Here is a 15,470-nt window from a genome sequence, read left to right on the forward strand (position 1 = left end):
CCATTAGTCCTAATGGTTTACAAATTTAATTTAGAAATCACATTTTGGTTATTTTAGATAGACTTTAAAAGGTTATCACTCTGTGCCAACCTTCAAAGACAACAGTACTTTGATTTAAGTGAGTTCTTTAACTTTTAGTTTCAGGGACAAATTTTCAATGAGCCTAGATTTAGTTAAAGCACTTGGGAGGCAGAAACAGGCGGGCCTCTTGAGTTCAAGGCCAGCTCTGGTCTACAGAGCAAGTTCCAGAACAGCCAAGGCTACACAGAGAAACCCTATCTCAGGGGGTAAAATAAAAAATACCACAGTATTTTCTTTCAAGCTTAGAAACACAAGAAAGCTATTGCTCTCATGATTAAAAAGAAAAGGTCTTTAACTATCAGTGGACATCAGCTTGGAAGTTTTAAGATTTTAATTATAAAAGCTTTGACATGTTTGTAGATGAAGTATACCAGACTGTATCTCTGATCATTTACTCTCTTTGATAGGAAGCTCAATAAAGTTACAAAATTTATTGAACAAAATAAAGAAAAATTTACACAGCTAGATTTGGAAGATGTTCAAGTTAGGGAAAAATTAAAACATTCTACAAGTAAAGCCAAAAAACTGGAGAAACAGCTTCAAAAAGATAAAGAAAAGGTAGGTGTTAGAAGAAATCCTGAATTTTTCATGTCTTAAGTACCAGATCTAGTTCTTTTCCCAAATTCACTTGGCTTTGATTCCCTGAGAAAATGAATTAGGATGCTTAATGTAAACTATTTTATACCTGAACACAATTTCTCCCAAGGGATACATTCTATCCGTTGAGTTTTAGAACTTAATAATGTTGGGGGAACATTCGCCTAATTACCAATACTATTTTGATGCTAGTGGTAGTTTTATTATTTCTAAAATTGTAATTTAAAGGGGTGTTTAGGTGTCTTGTGTTTCTATTCTGTTTGTTTGTTTGTTTGTTTGTTTGTTTGTTTAATGAGGTCTTGCCATGTAGTGGCCCTGGCTGGCCTAGAACTCCCTACGTAGACCAGGCTGTGTCCTTGAACTCACTGAGATCCTTCTCCCTTTGCCTACTGAGTGCTAGATGACTAAAGATTTTTTTTTTACTTATTTTTATTTTGTGTGCATTGGTATTTTTGCTTGCATATATGTCTCTGAGGGTGTGAAATCACTTGGAGCTGGATTACAGACAGTTGTGAGCTCTACCATATGAACCCAGGTCCTCAGGAAGAGCAATCAGTGCTCCTAAGTGCTGAGCCATCTCTTCAGCCCCAACTAAAGATATATTTCTTTTAGTAGATATTACAGAGTTTTTTTAAAAATACTCACAATAACCATACAAACCCCCCCCCCCAATCATTTACTTGTATGCCGGCATACCCATGTGTGCTATGCATGCATCTGGAGGTCAGAGGGCAATTTGAAGAAGTTGGTTTCTCTCATCTTGTGGGTCTCAAGGATCAAATATGTAATCATTCACCAGGCTTGGTGGTGAATGCCTTTACTCACTGAGCAGTCTGAACATTCCCCATAAACTTTAAAAATAATACCTGCCTCTGCAAAAGCAAAGAGTTTGCTATCTGGAGTTAAAATTTTAAAAATTAATTTTGTGCCCTGAACAGGTAGTTTAGTGATCACTGTCTACTCTTGTGGCAGACCTGCATACAATTCCCAGTACCTTCAGTGTCAACTTACAGCTGAGTATTAACTCCAGTCTCGGAGGATCTGTTCTTGGCACATATTGCATGCATGTGTACAAACAGACCTTCAGTAAATACTTGTACATATAAAATTAGAAGAAAAACAACCAAAAAAAAAAAAAAATACATTGGTTCTGACAGCTAAGTAATTTGCTGTCTCTCAAGCTTTGTTCATAGCTTTACCAGATAGAAATACACAACACCCAAGACTCAGGTTCTACTTGACCTTTAAGCATTTTTTAAATGTACTTACTATAGCTTGACATACTGGAAAACAGAAATGATATAGAATAATGCTCAAATTCTACAAAGACTTAGCTTGCTTTTTTTTTTTTTTTTTTTTTTTTTTTTTTTAGATTTATGTATGTGAGTACACCATTGTTCTCTTCAGACACACTAGAAAGTCCCATTACAGATGCTTGTGAGCCACCATGTGGTTGCTGGGAATTGAACTCAGGACCTCTGAGAGCAGTCAGTGCTCTTAACCGCTGAGCCATCTCTCCAGCCCTTAGCTTTTTATTTTAAGGATTTTAATAATGTGTGTGTGAGTGTGCCAGAAAAGGATATTGGATCTCCCTCAAATAACAGGCAGTGGTGAACACCTGGGTAAGGTCCTTTGAAAGAGTGACAAGTGCTCCTAGCTGCTGAGCCCTGAAGCATTCGTTTTCAGGAATGAAAGGTTGGTATGTGATTACTACCAGATTGTATTTTAGATAAAAATCTTTACATAGTGCCTCTGAACAGTTGAAAGTAGTTCTTAAAGATCTTAGGATTGGGTTGAAGGAGGAAACAAGCCAAGCTAATTCAGTGTGTTGTCACTAGATAACTATCAATAGAGATCCTAAGAAATACTTAGTTGTTTAGGTACATTTATTAGTATTGAGTACCCTCCAGAATATATTTTTATAACCTTAATTTGTTTCATAATCCCAGGTTGAAGAGCTGAAAAGTATACCTGCCAAGAGTAAGAATATCATAAATGAGACAACAACTAGGAAGAACTCTCTTGAGAAAGAAAGAGAAAAAGAAGAAAAAAAGTTAAAAGAGGTCATGGACAGCCTTAAACAGGAAACACAGGGGCTTCAGAAAGAAAAGGAGGTAAAGAGTATGTTAGTGATGGCTTTGGTGACTTCTTCCTAACCTGAAGACTGTTTTTGCAATGACAGGCAAAGGTGAACTTCTCAAAATAAGTTTAGGCCAAGTACAGTGCTCCATGCCTGTATTGTAATGTCAGCTGCCTAGCAGGCTGAAGTAGGTAGGTGTGAGGTGTTAGATGTGAAGCTATTGTTACATAAGAAGACTATTTCAGACTGTTTTACCTTTGAGTTTAAAATACCTAAAGCTTTGCTCTATAATCTTTGACGCTCCCCTACTTTTTTTTTTTTTAAGAGAAAAATTTGTAATTGTAGGAAATGTGAGGTTAAATACTTCGATATACAGCTGTTCTGAGCATTCAAGTTTCTTATTTAATGTACAGTAAGGGGCTTTTTTCTATGTATCTTTAACCCTTGTTAATGATAAAACTGAATGGAACTGAAATGGAATCTTCCCATAATGCAGATTTTCAGCATAAGTATATTTGAAGGAATTTTGTGAATAGTTCTTATACCTGGTAATGTAGAAACAGTATGAAGTCTAGATGTAAGTCCAATGTTTCCCTAATTATTACATTTTTGTTTCAGAAATGAGCATGCTAATGCCAGCTTCACAACTCATATGACATTAGGAAAAGACAATGAATAGCATATATGGAAAACTATACATGGGCTATTTTAATCTATTCCACTTATACTAATTATTTTTAATAGTACTCTATTTGTAGACCTTGCTCTCTTAATTGACTCAAGAAGAACAATTTTCAATCTAAGCTTGAAAATATATTTCATATTTAACAAACTCATATTTTAATAGATTCAAGAAAAAGAACTTATGGGTTTTAACAAATCAGTAAATGAAGCACGTTCAAAGATGGAAGTCGCTCAGTCAGAACTTGATATCTATCTCAGTCGACATAATACAGCAGTGTCTCAATTAAGTAAGGCAAAGGAAGCTTTAATTACAGCTTCTGAGACTCTCAAGGAAAGGAAAGCTGCAATCAAGGAGATAAACACAAAACTTCCTCAGACTCAACAAGAATTAAAGGAGGTAAATTACGTCTATATTTCATCTACATTGTCATCTCTAGAGTTATATGTGGGGGGTTGTTGTTTGTTTTTAATGTCCAAGTTTACTGTGATTGTCATATAGAAATTTTTCTCAACATAATCTTGAATGAGAAAGCATTTTAGTATTTGAACTTACTGACAATTAGTTGGAGTTATAAATGTGGGTAGAGAGGTTCTATAGCATGTACAAGGCCTGGGTTCCATCCTAATACGTCAGAGAGAGAGAATGGGAGTAGAGTTACTATTGTCTCCAAAAACAAACAAATAACCACTGCCACAGTCCCATGGGAACAATGATACAGATTTCTCAGGCTGGATATGAAGCTCAGTTTGTAGATTACTTACCTATCCCTAGTACCTTATAAAACCAGGAATGTTAGTATGAATATATTATCTTAGCATCTGAGAGGTTGAAGCAGGAGGATCAGTCCAGTGTTAGCTACATAATAGATTCCAAGCTAGCCAGTTTCCTCCCTCAAAAAAAAATTTTTTTTCTCTAAATATAAAAATGAAGGTAACTTACATAAAGATATGTGAAAAGTAACAAAGTTTGGGGTTTTTAGTTTTGTTTTTGTTTGTTTTTAATTTCTTGACAAAGTTTATCCTCAGTTAGACCCCCGACATTTTTATTTGAGGAACTGGAGAGATGGCTTAGCAGATGCAAGCATTTGCTGCTCTTATAAAAGACTAGTTCCCAACACCCACATTGGGTGACTTCAGCTCCAGGGTTCTGATATTCTCTTCTGGACTCCAGGGATACCTGCACATACCCACACACAAACACACACAGGCATACAGAGTTAAAAATGAATATTTTTAGATTTTTAGTAAATTTATACTGTTTGATCATCAGGCAGTTTCCTGATGCATAAAATTTAAATTTAAATGTAAATTAAATTATGTCCGGTAAATATTTCTAGTGATTTGTTTGTTTTGTTTGTTTGGGTTTTTTTTTTTTTTTTTTAAGATTGTTTCATCTGTAATTTGCGCTTTTTACTCTATGCGTCGGTCATAAGTAATAGAGGAGGAGAATAGCAGTAGGAGAAAGATGGTTGTTTCTACATTGGAAATTGAGAAGCTAAATTTGGGTGTGTGGCTCTGGTTGACAGCTATCCCCATCATCTTTTCCCTCTCTTACTTAGAAACTAGACCTTTCTTAGCCAAAAAGACAATTACAGAACTACCCAGCTATACTTACCCTAGAATCCAGCTTCTGGATTTGGTTTCATTTAGTGCAGAGCTTGAGAAAAATCTACTGAGGTTTTTATACCCATAGATACTTTAAGAGATCTGGGTTCCCTCTTAAATTGAGTCAAATAATTTATGCTTCTTTTAAAATAGGAGAGACTCATCCATATTTTCAAAGCTGGGCCAAAATAGCAATATGGAAGCTCGGTGTTATTTAGGGGCCTCACTTATTATTATTGTTGAAACATTATAAGTAATTTTCTGCTGTTTTTGAGGGTATTTCTGATCAAATGCTTGTAGGTTTTATCTTCTCACTTTTAGAAAGAAAAAGAACTTCAGAAATTGACACAAGAAGAAATAAACTTAAAAAATTTGGTTCATGATCTTTTCCAAAAAGTTGAAGAAGCAAAGAGTTCCTTAGCAATGAATCGAAGTAGAGGCAAAGTACTGGATGCAATAATTCAAGAAAAAAAATCAGGCAGGATCCCAGGAATATATGGACGATTGGTAAGTAGATTACGCTTTACTCAGAAAAGTCCTGTGGGCCAGGGTCTCCTAGAGCTCTGATTAGCCTCAAACATAATACACTTTAGTCTCTACTGTAGCTAAGGTTGACCCTGCACCTCTGATCGCCTTCTATTTCCCAAGTGCTAGGTAGGCACTTGACACCACACAAGAAAACTTAAAAAATAAAATACACGTATGTACACTCACACACACATACACACACACACATAAAAATTTAGAAGTTGGCCATGGTGGTGCATGCTTTACTTCCAGTATTAGGGAGGCAGAAGCAGATTTCAGGGCTAACTTGGTCTTCATAATTTGAGTTCTAGGCTGGACAGAGTTACATAGTGAGACCCTATATTTAAAACAAAAGCAATTTTAGGATGTGAGGCAATATTGCTTAGAGATCTATTATCCTATTAATCACCAAGTTTGATTTGATTGATCTTACTAACTAGGCTTGTGCCTATTCTCCTCTTCTCCCTCACCATTCAAAGTATGTCCTTCCTAAAGCTGCACAACTCATTCTTACAGGATGACCTATCCAACTGGAAGAGGACTGGGGTTTTTTGGTTGGTTGGTTGGTTGGTTGGTTGGTTGGTTGGTTTTTTTGGTCAAAGGTGTACAGTAGTTGCATTCCTTGATGGACCTTCCAGACAAACAATAGGGATTTAATATGGTCTAGGTTTTATAACATTACACTTAACATTCTGGTTATGGTTTCAGGAGGTGGACTGATTTAGAACTCCGGTAGTACCAGTTTTGGGGATCTGTACCTTTCTTTATTAGCCTTAGCTTGGACGAGCACTATATGATTTAGAAGAATATAAGTATCTCTATTCATTTCTTGCTCTGCAACCATAACTGAAACGTGAGCACATTCAGTTGGTGGGTTCCCTATCAGCCTTCTGAAAAAGGAAACAGAATGATTTGAAAGGACAAATAGAATTTAACCAGCATGGTTGCGTCTATGTCTGATATTAGATGGCTCCTACCTTATTTTCTTAAATTGATCCTGATTATTTGATGTTAATAGATTGATTCCTATCTACTTACATAATTTTAGACAACTTTGAATAAGTTTTAAAAAGTTTTGTTAAAGCTTATTTTTTTAGGTCTTATATCTACATTATATATTTCATGAAATAAGACAGTTCTTACATCCTGTGCCCAATGAAAATTCACATTGCATAGTCATAAATACTAAAGGGTAGATTATAATAGAGATTGTAGGGCATGGGATATAGCTCAGTGGTAGGATGATTGCTTAGCACACTTTAGTCTCTGCTGGTTCTCCTACAGTGAGGGAAGGATAGTTGGCATAAGAGGGGAACATTGTAGGTTGTCCCTTTTATGCTTCTTTGAACCAAGTGTACTTATTTATTAGTCTTCCTTTAAGAATCAAAATAACATTCAAGAACTTGGAAACATGTACCACTGTACAAAGGGTCCTGGTCAGTCTTCGGCTACAGAAACCGAAAGAGGTAGGGAAAAGTGGTCAAATCTGAATAGTAACAAAATGATCTATTTAAAGATCTACTAATCTAAGTATAAATTAATTTTCTATTCCTTTCATTACTAGGGAGACTTAGGAGCCATTGATGAAAAATATGACATTGCTATTTCATCCTGTTGTCATGCATTGGACTACATTGTTGTTGATTCTATTGATACAGCCCAAGAATGTGTAAACTTCCTTAAAAAACATAATATTGGAGTTGCAACTTTCATAGGTTTGGATAAGGTAAGTATTCATAATAAGCTTCCTGTAATTTAACTTTGAGGTGCCATATATTTTTCCCTTAGAATTTCTAATTTTTCTTCACTATTATTTACCCCTAAATTATTTTTTTAAAATTATTTTCTGTGTGTACATGTTTTTGGATGTTAAAAGGTAAACTTCGTAATGCCTTCACTAAAAATTTCCAGTGTTGGGGTATTGTATAGATTGGCTGTCCTGGACCTTGTTCTGTAGACCAGGGTGGCCTGGAACTCCTCCCCATTGATGAGTGGGAGTACGTGTGTGTGCTGCCACCACCTGGCTGTTAGGGTTTTTTGTTTTGTTTTTGTTTGTTTGTTTGTTTGTTTGTTTGTGACAGGGTTTCTCTGTATAGCCCTGGCTGTCCTGGAACTCACTCTGTAGACCAGGCTGGCCTCGAACTCAGAAATCCGCCTGCCTCTGCCTCCCAAATGCTAGGATTAAAGGCGTGCGCCACCACGCCCAGCTACTAGTTTGTTTCTTACTTCAATCACTAACCACTGTTTTCTTCATAGTACCTTTACTGAGATATATGTTGTATAATTGTATTTTAAAGTAGAACTCAATTAATTATTTTCACTATATCTACAAATTTACTGATGAGTGGCTATCATCTTATTCCAGACTTTTTATCACTCCCTAGGCACTAACAATCACTCCACACACTCTTTTACCCCACCCTCAGCTACAAACATTGACATGTAGCTATCATTCATTTTTCTTTGGTCTGGTCTATTTATACTTTTTGATTCCTTTGACAATAGTGCCATAGCAAAGATTGATGCACAAAATTTTGTGTGAATGTAAGTGCATACCTAGGGATGAAGTTGATTACTGGATCATATGGTTTATCTTACCACAGTGCATCTTTATAGATGTTAAGTGATATCTACTACTTCCATTTACATTTCCCTAATAACTACTATTAAAAACATACTTTGTGCTTATTAGTCATTTATCTTTCTTGGGGGAAAATATGTTTGAAACCTCAGCCTTGTTTCATTCATTGGTTTTGTTTTGTTGGACTTATGTAAAAGCCCTTTAAATTATATATACAAGTCTCGTCAGGTGCGTCTTTTAAAATGTTTTAATTTAAACCTAGCATTTGTGACTTTCTTGATTATGTACTTCGAAGCACAAAAGACCTAATTAACAATAATTTTCTTTAGCTTTTTGGATAGTAGACATGTGTTTAGACAAGGACCTGCTAATATATCCTTGGATAAGCTAAAACTTGGTATCTGGACCAGACTAACTTTGAACTTGGAGCAATCTTCCTCTCTCTGCCTTCCAAGTGGTGGGGCTATGAATGTTGGATGTTTATGAGTTTTATGGATTTCTGCTCTTACATTTAAATGCCTAGTGCATTTCGAGGTTTTAATTTAGTGGTAAATTTTGTCTTCAAATTGTGTGTTGATACTGTATAGATATAAAATTAATACTGGGGAGGAATTTAATACCAAGGATAAAATTTTACTTAGGAGCTGTGTAGTGGTGGCACATGCCTTTAATCCCAGCATTCGGGAACAAGAGGCAGCTGGATTTCTGTGAATTTTGAGGCCAGCCTGTCTACAAAGCTACAGCAAGGGAAACCCTGTCTCAAAAACAACAAAAACATTTATTTAGGGTTATAATACCTAGAGAACATTGTTTTATTATATGCACAATTTTTTTTTTTTTTTTTTAATTTTTAGATGGCAGTGTGGGCCAAAAAAATGAGCAAAATTCAAACTCCTGAAAATACTCCTCGGTTATTTGATTTAGTTAAAGTAAAAAATGAGGAAATCCGCCAAGCTTTTTACTTTGCTTTACGAGATACCTTGGTGGCTAACAATTTGGATCAAGCTACAAGAGTAGCATATCAAAAAGACAGACGATGGAGAGTAGTAACTCTACAGGGCCAGATCATAGAACAGTCAGGTAAGTTCGGTTCTTTCCCTACTGGTTGTGCTTGGTGTTTGTTTTTTCAATCATGGGTAAGACATTTAAAACTAACTTGTCATGTTCCCCAGGTACAATGACTGGTGGTGGAAGCAAAGTCATGAAAGGAAGAATGGGTTCTTCAGTTATCGATGAAATCTCTGTAGAAGAGGTTAGCATGATCCAAATAGTGCTCACTTCTTTCTAGCCCACCCACTGGGAATCCACACGTACTATTTATAACTCTTATTCTTGTCTTTATGTTTGAAGCTTGGGGTTTTCCTCTTTATGTTAATGGATGTTATGTCGGTATGCCATGTGCATGCCTGGTGTCCCAGGAGACCAGAAGAGAGTATTGGATCTCCTAGAACTGGAGTTACTGGAGGTTGTGAGCTATTTTATATTGTAGCCAGGAGTCAAACTCTGGTGCTCAGGAAGTACTCTTAACTGCTGCCTCAGCCCCAGGTCTTTCATTTCATAAGCTGACTTTGAACTCTTGGAGGGCAGGGGAGATTGTTGAGTGGGCAAAGAGTGGGTAAAGGCCCTTTCTGTAAAGCCTGACTACCAGAGTTCAGTCCATAGAAGAGCCAACTCCCACAGGTGTCCTCTGGCACTTGTTATGTATGCCAAGGCATACATATGGCTACACACACCACAATGTTAACAGAAGAAATTTAAGTGGGGTGTGACACTTGGAGAAAATTGTATTCCTTTTTTTCTTTGAAGGTAAATAAGATGGAATCCCAGTTGGAACGGCATTCTAAACAAGCAATGCAAATCCAAGAACAGAAAGTACAACATGAAGAAGCAGTAGTTAAGTTAAGGCATAGTGAACGAGAAATGAAAAATACACTAGAAAAGTTCACTGCAAGCATCCAGGTATTGTGTTTGTGTCAGCATATAAATAGTAAATGAGACTGTCACATTTCAACAGCAATTGCAAAGAAGCATTTTTAGTTTGCTTCCAATTGAAATGTAAAATACAATTATTATTTCCCATTCTAGAAATATGCTTCTCATCATGTAGTTCTGGCTTAGAATTCTGTAGTCCAGACTGGCCTTGAACTTGGACATCTGTTTGATTATGATTAAAGATGTGTTGCACCCTTGTGCCTAGAAGCCATTTGTTGCTATTTTAAGGCAGTTGCCAATAAATATCTAAATATAAACTTCAACTATGATGTATAGCTTCAATTTTTAAAATTTAGTTACATGTAATATATTTATGGATATCTACACATTTGTGTATAGAGTATATGTAGTTTTTTAATGCATAACATATTATACATATATATACAATACAAAAAGTAACTTTCCTTTGCTTAATATCTGAAATTCCTGTTTTTGATTTGTCTGCTTTATTTCAAGTTTTTCTATGCTATGTACACAGCTGCATTACAGTTACACTTACGTCTTTATATACACATCTGATTGCTTCTATTAAGATAGGTTCCTGAAATTATAATTAGTTGCATTTATCATTGCTTTAAAGCACTTCTTGCCTCATACCAAATTGTCCAAATATGGTTCTGACTCATTACCTTTATAACGAATTTGTACACATTTTGTTTTCTGATCATCTATATTTTTATATTGATGATGATTTCGGTCATTTACCTTTTAGTCTTAAATTTTTTTCAAAATTCAGTGTTCAAAGAAATATTTACTCATACTAAGTTAAAGTATTGGCCATAAATGCTCAATTGTTTTTATAGGGTTTATCAGAACAAGAAGAGTATTTATGTGTACAAATTAAAGAGCTGGAAGCTAATGTGCTTACAACAGCCCCTGATAAAAAGCAGCAGAAACTGCTCGAAGAAAATGTCAACGTTTTCAAAAAAGGTATGTTTAAAAGTAAACTGCTGCCCCTTGTACATTTCAAATTAAGAATGTGTCACTGCAACTGTCAACAAGCATGTACTTCCCCTAATGTTGTCCCCATTACTAATTACTGCTTATACTAAGGTACTGACTTGCCAGCAGAAGCCGATAGTTCATCATTCATGCCTTCTACATTACACAGTATCTTTGGTTGATTTGACCCGGGAAGTGTCTTTACAACAGGAAAATCCACCAGTTCATCTTGTGTCCTTCACTTTGTTATACTGTGGAGGACTGTTTAGGTAAACAAGAGAAAATACCCAGCTTCTCCAGACCTGAAAAAGGCTAGTCCTAGGGCAAAAGGCATGAAGTCAATATTCAGTGAAGTACTTTAAGAAAGGGTGAGAATGTAAAATCACCAAAAATTTTATGAACAGCTTAACCAGAGTTTAACATTGTGTGTTAGAATATTCCTGTTCTGTTTTAAGTGTTTTAGGTCTTTTCCCTGATATTTGATACCCTGTATCGGATTAAGTATTACTCATATTATAGAAAAGTGAGTTTGGCTATTTTATTTAATTCCAGAATATGATGCTGTAGCTGAGAAAGCTGGTAAAGTTGAAGCTGAGATTAAACGGCTACATGACACCATCCTAGATATCAACAATCGAAAACTCAAGGCCCAACAAAACAAACTTGACACAATAAATAAGCAGCTGGATGAGTGTGCTTCTGCTATTACCAAAGCCCAAGTCGCAATCAAGACTGCTGATAGGTACAGTGGACTTCCCCTAGTCTGCCCTTGCCCCTAACTGGACATGCAGAGGAGTATTTAACATTGCATCCCTGGGTGTTATCTATTAAACTTAGCTTCCATTGCCCAGCAACACTTTTCAAAAAGAAAAACATTTACAATGAACATTTATTATTTGTCTCCAACTTAAAAAAACACATGCACACAACAAACTAGTAAACATGTATGCCTTAGAAAAGCTGGAGTTACATATCATAACCCAGTTATTCAAGGCAGAGTAGATGTAGCAGAGCCAGGTCTTAAGAAAAACAGGAAGTGGTAAGAATGAGCTATAAATCAAATCTTTTTAAGATTATTTCTTAAAAGTTTGTGTTATTATCTGTTGAATGATTTGGCTAAAGTTAAGGAGCTACTAAATTATTTGTTAGGAGCAGAAAGTATGTGTGAGTGAGTTGAGTGGGGAAAAAATTCAACTCACTTGTCTGGGCATGGTGGCATACACCTGTAATCCCAGAGAGCCCCAAACTCAGTCAAATCAGGCAGATCTCTGAGTTCAAAGAAATATGTCTGAAACAAGCCTTGTTGAATGTCAAGAGTTTGTAATATAATAGGTCGTGACCTCAAAGTCTACTTAGAAGCATACATAAGAGGGTTTTATTTTTTGTTTTGTTTTGTTTTTTTGGTATTTTCAAGACAGGGTTTCTCTGTGTAGTCCTGGCTGTCCTGGGACTCACTCTGTAGACCAGGCTGGCCTCAAACTCAGAAATCCGCCTGCCTCTGCCTCCCTTAAAGGTGTGAGCCACCACCGCCCACCATAAGAGGGTTTTATTAAGCTGTTTGGAATTTTAATAAAACATACAACTTGGACTACAAGTATTTGTATAAGCATAAAAAAGTAAGGACAGTTCATTAAAACACAATAATAAATTGTGTTTGCTTTTTAGAAATCTTAAAAAGGCACAGGATTCTGTTTGCAACACAGAGAAAGAAATAAAAGACACTGAAAAAGAAATAAATGACTTAAAAACAGAACTAAAAAATATTGAAGACAATGCAGAAGAGGTCATAAAAAATACAAAAGCTGCAGAGGTAAGATGTTTCTCTACAGGGTAGATGACATTTAAAGCAATTAAGATGTTGGTTGTAAAAGTTTTCTTAACTGTGAACTTAAACTTTCTGTGAATTAAAATTATTAAAGTGGGATAGGAAGAGGAACTGCTAACAATGACTATGTAATGTAAAAATGCCTGTTTGACAAGGTATTTGTCACACTTCTTGGTTTTTAGACGTCCCTACCGGAAATCCAGAAAGAACATCGTAATCTACTTCAGGAACTAAAAGTTATTCAAGAAAATGAACATGCTCTTCAGAAAGATGCACTTAGTATTAAGTTAAAACTTGAGCAGATAGATGGCCACATTTCTGAACATAACTCAAAAATAAAATACTGGCAAAAAGAGGTGAGATTTCTGGCATTTAATTAATTTTAGACCTTTTTGGGGGGCTGGAGAGATAGCTCTTGTAGAAGACCCAGGTTTGATTCCTAGTACATGACAGATCACAATTTAACTCAAGGGAATCTGTGGTGACAATACATCAATGCATAGATAAAGAATAATAAAGCTTTTTGGGTGTTTTTCTGTTTGGGGAAATATGTTCTGATTATAAATGTTTTCACATTTATATGGGATATAAGATTAATTAAATTATTAGATAGATAGAAATTAGTAATCAATAGAATAGGGCAAGTACCTACTCACCCTGGAGCTTATGTGGAAGGTAGTCTGTGTTCATTCCTATATTGTTTTTGTAGCTGTTATCTTTCATGTTGTTGACTGCTGGGAGCAGGAGAGAGAGAGAGCCCAGTGGTTGCAAGCACTTGCTGCTTTTGCAGAGGACCCAGTTTGGTTCTCAGCACCCGTATCAACTGGCTTATCTCCACCAGATCCATCCACAGGATCTGGTACCCTCTTAGGTGTATATGGCATCTATCTACACACTTGTATGCGCCAACACACCAATGCACAAATAAAAATAAACGACCTGTTTTTATGTCTTCTCAATTCTCTTTAGATTTCAAAAATAAAATTGCATCCTATTGAAGATAATCCTGTTGAGACAGTATCAGTTCTAAGCCAAGAGGATCTTGAAGCAATCAAGAATCCAGATTCTATAACAAGTCAAATTGCACTTTTGGAAGCTCAGTGTCGTGAAATGAAACCAAACCTTGGTGCCATCGCTGAGTATAAAAAAAAGGTATGAGTGAATTATTTCTAATAGAAATTTTGCTGAGCCTAAATTTGGTATTTTACTTAATGACCTGTGCTAATTCTCAGATTTATATGTAAAAAGGGGTTTTGCTTTTTTGTTTTACAATCTTCACAGGAAGACTTATATTTGCAAAGAGTAGCCGAACTGGACAAAATTACTTCTGAAAGAGATAATTTTAGACAAGCATATGAAGATCTTCGAAAACAAAGGCTGAATGAATTTATGGCTGGTTTTTACGTAATAACAAATAAACTAAAAGAAAACTACCAGATGCTCACTTTGGGAGGGGATGCTGAACTGGAGCTTGTGGATAGTTTAGATCCTTTTTCTGAAGGAATCATGTTCAGGTTTGTGAGATTTTAATCCTGCATATTTTCCAAATTCTTAACATTTCTTGAGTGTGTGAAGGTTTTATTTGGTAATAAATACTACCTTGCTTTTATATACTTTCATATTTGCAGCATATAATATGTGCAAAGTATGTTATACAATGTCTTAATTCATCTTTTAAAATCAAAGCTAGATGCAATAATACAACATCTATAGTCCCAGCATGCTCCTTTGGGGAGATGGACACTGAGACAGAGACTCACAGGCCAGGTCGCCAGGCTTAATGCACCAGTGAAATGACTCACAGACAAGGCAGAAAGTCCTCCATCAACACCAAAATAAAAAATTTTTTTCCAAAATGGTTAAAAGAAAATAGGCTACAGTTTAAATCTTAAAATTTTGATAATCTTATAAACTAAGCTAGATTTTTTTAAAAATCAGCAGCCAGGCCATAGGATGTGTGCAACTAACCTCACTACTCAGCTAGTTTAAGCAGGGAGATCACAACTTTTAAAAGTCATTACATACTAAAAATCACCCTGTTCAGGAAACCAACATCTAAAATAATTGTGAAAAGCAACTTACATGTTTAGCAAGAAAAAAGTAATTGATGTTCTTTATTGCAGTGTTCGGCCACCTAAGAAAAGTTGGAAGAAGATCTTTAACCTTTCAGGAGGTGAAAAAACCCTTAGTTCGTTGGCCTTAGTGTTTGCCCTTCACCACTACAAGCCCACTCCCCTCTACTTCATGGATGAGATTGATGCAGCTCTGGATTTTAAAAACGTGTCTATTGTTGCATTTTACATATATGTGAGTAAATCATTGGGAATGTTGTGGGAATTTCTTGCTGTTAGAATTTAAAAAAAAAAAAAAGACAGGTTTTTTTTCTTCTAGGCTTGCAGTCTGTCTTTAAAAAAATACTCAAATTCCCCAGTCTCCATTAAGTCGTTACTATATGTGTTAATTATCTATGTCACAATTACTACCCACAAACTTTATAAGGGGGGTAATGTTTGCCTACTTTTTATGACTTAACTGTTATTTCTTTTTTCTTTTTA

At 35.7% G+C, this 15,470-nt stretch overlaps 1 protein-coding gene across 1 annotated transcript in view; it reads left to right on the top strand.

Moving 5' to 3' along the window:
- The window catches only part of Smc4 (structural maintenance of chromosomes 4), a 29,716-nt gene that overhangs the window by 13,155 nt on the left and 1,091 nt on the right, over positions 1 to 15,470 (top strand). Inside the window, exons 9-23 of the mRNA XM_034500008.2 lie at positions 489 to 639; positions 2,628 to 2,792; positions 3,606 to 3,839; positions 5,369 to 5,554; positions 7,140 to 7,301; positions 9,011 to 9,236; positions 9,329 to 9,408; positions 9,963 to 10,115; positions 10,952 to 11,078; positions 11,643 to 11,832; positions 12,756 to 12,900; positions 13,098 to 13,271; positions 13,885 to 14,067; positions 14,197 to 14,429; positions 15,039 to 15,222. Of these exons, the coding sequence (XP_034355899.1) occupies positions 489 to 639; positions 2,628 to 2,792; positions 3,606 to 3,839; positions 5,369 to 5,554; positions 7,140 to 7,301; positions 9,011 to 9,236; positions 9,329 to 9,408; positions 9,963 to 10,115; positions 10,952 to 11,078; positions 11,643 to 11,832; positions 12,756 to 12,900; positions 13,098 to 13,271; positions 13,885 to 14,067; positions 14,197 to 14,429; positions 15,039 to 15,222 (2,593 nt within the window). The remainder of the gene's footprint in view (positions 1 to 488; positions 640 to 2,627; positions 2,793 to 3,605; positions 3,840 to 5,368; positions 5,555 to 7,139; positions 7,302 to 9,010; positions 9,237 to 9,328; positions 9,409 to 9,962; positions 10,116 to 10,951; positions 11,079 to 11,642; positions 11,833 to 12,755; positions 12,901 to 13,097; positions 13,272 to 13,884; positions 14,068 to 14,196; positions 14,430 to 15,038; positions 15,223 to 15,470) is intronic.

This window comes from Arvicanthis niloticus, chromosome 4 (genome assembly GCF_011762505.2).
Source record: "Arvicanthis niloticus isolate mArvNil1 chromosome 4, mArvNil1.pat.X, whole genome shotgun sequence".
In the NCBI taxonomy this organism is placed as follows: Eukaryota; Metazoa; Chordata; class Mammalia; order Rodentia; family Muridae; genus Arvicanthis; species Arvicanthis niloticus.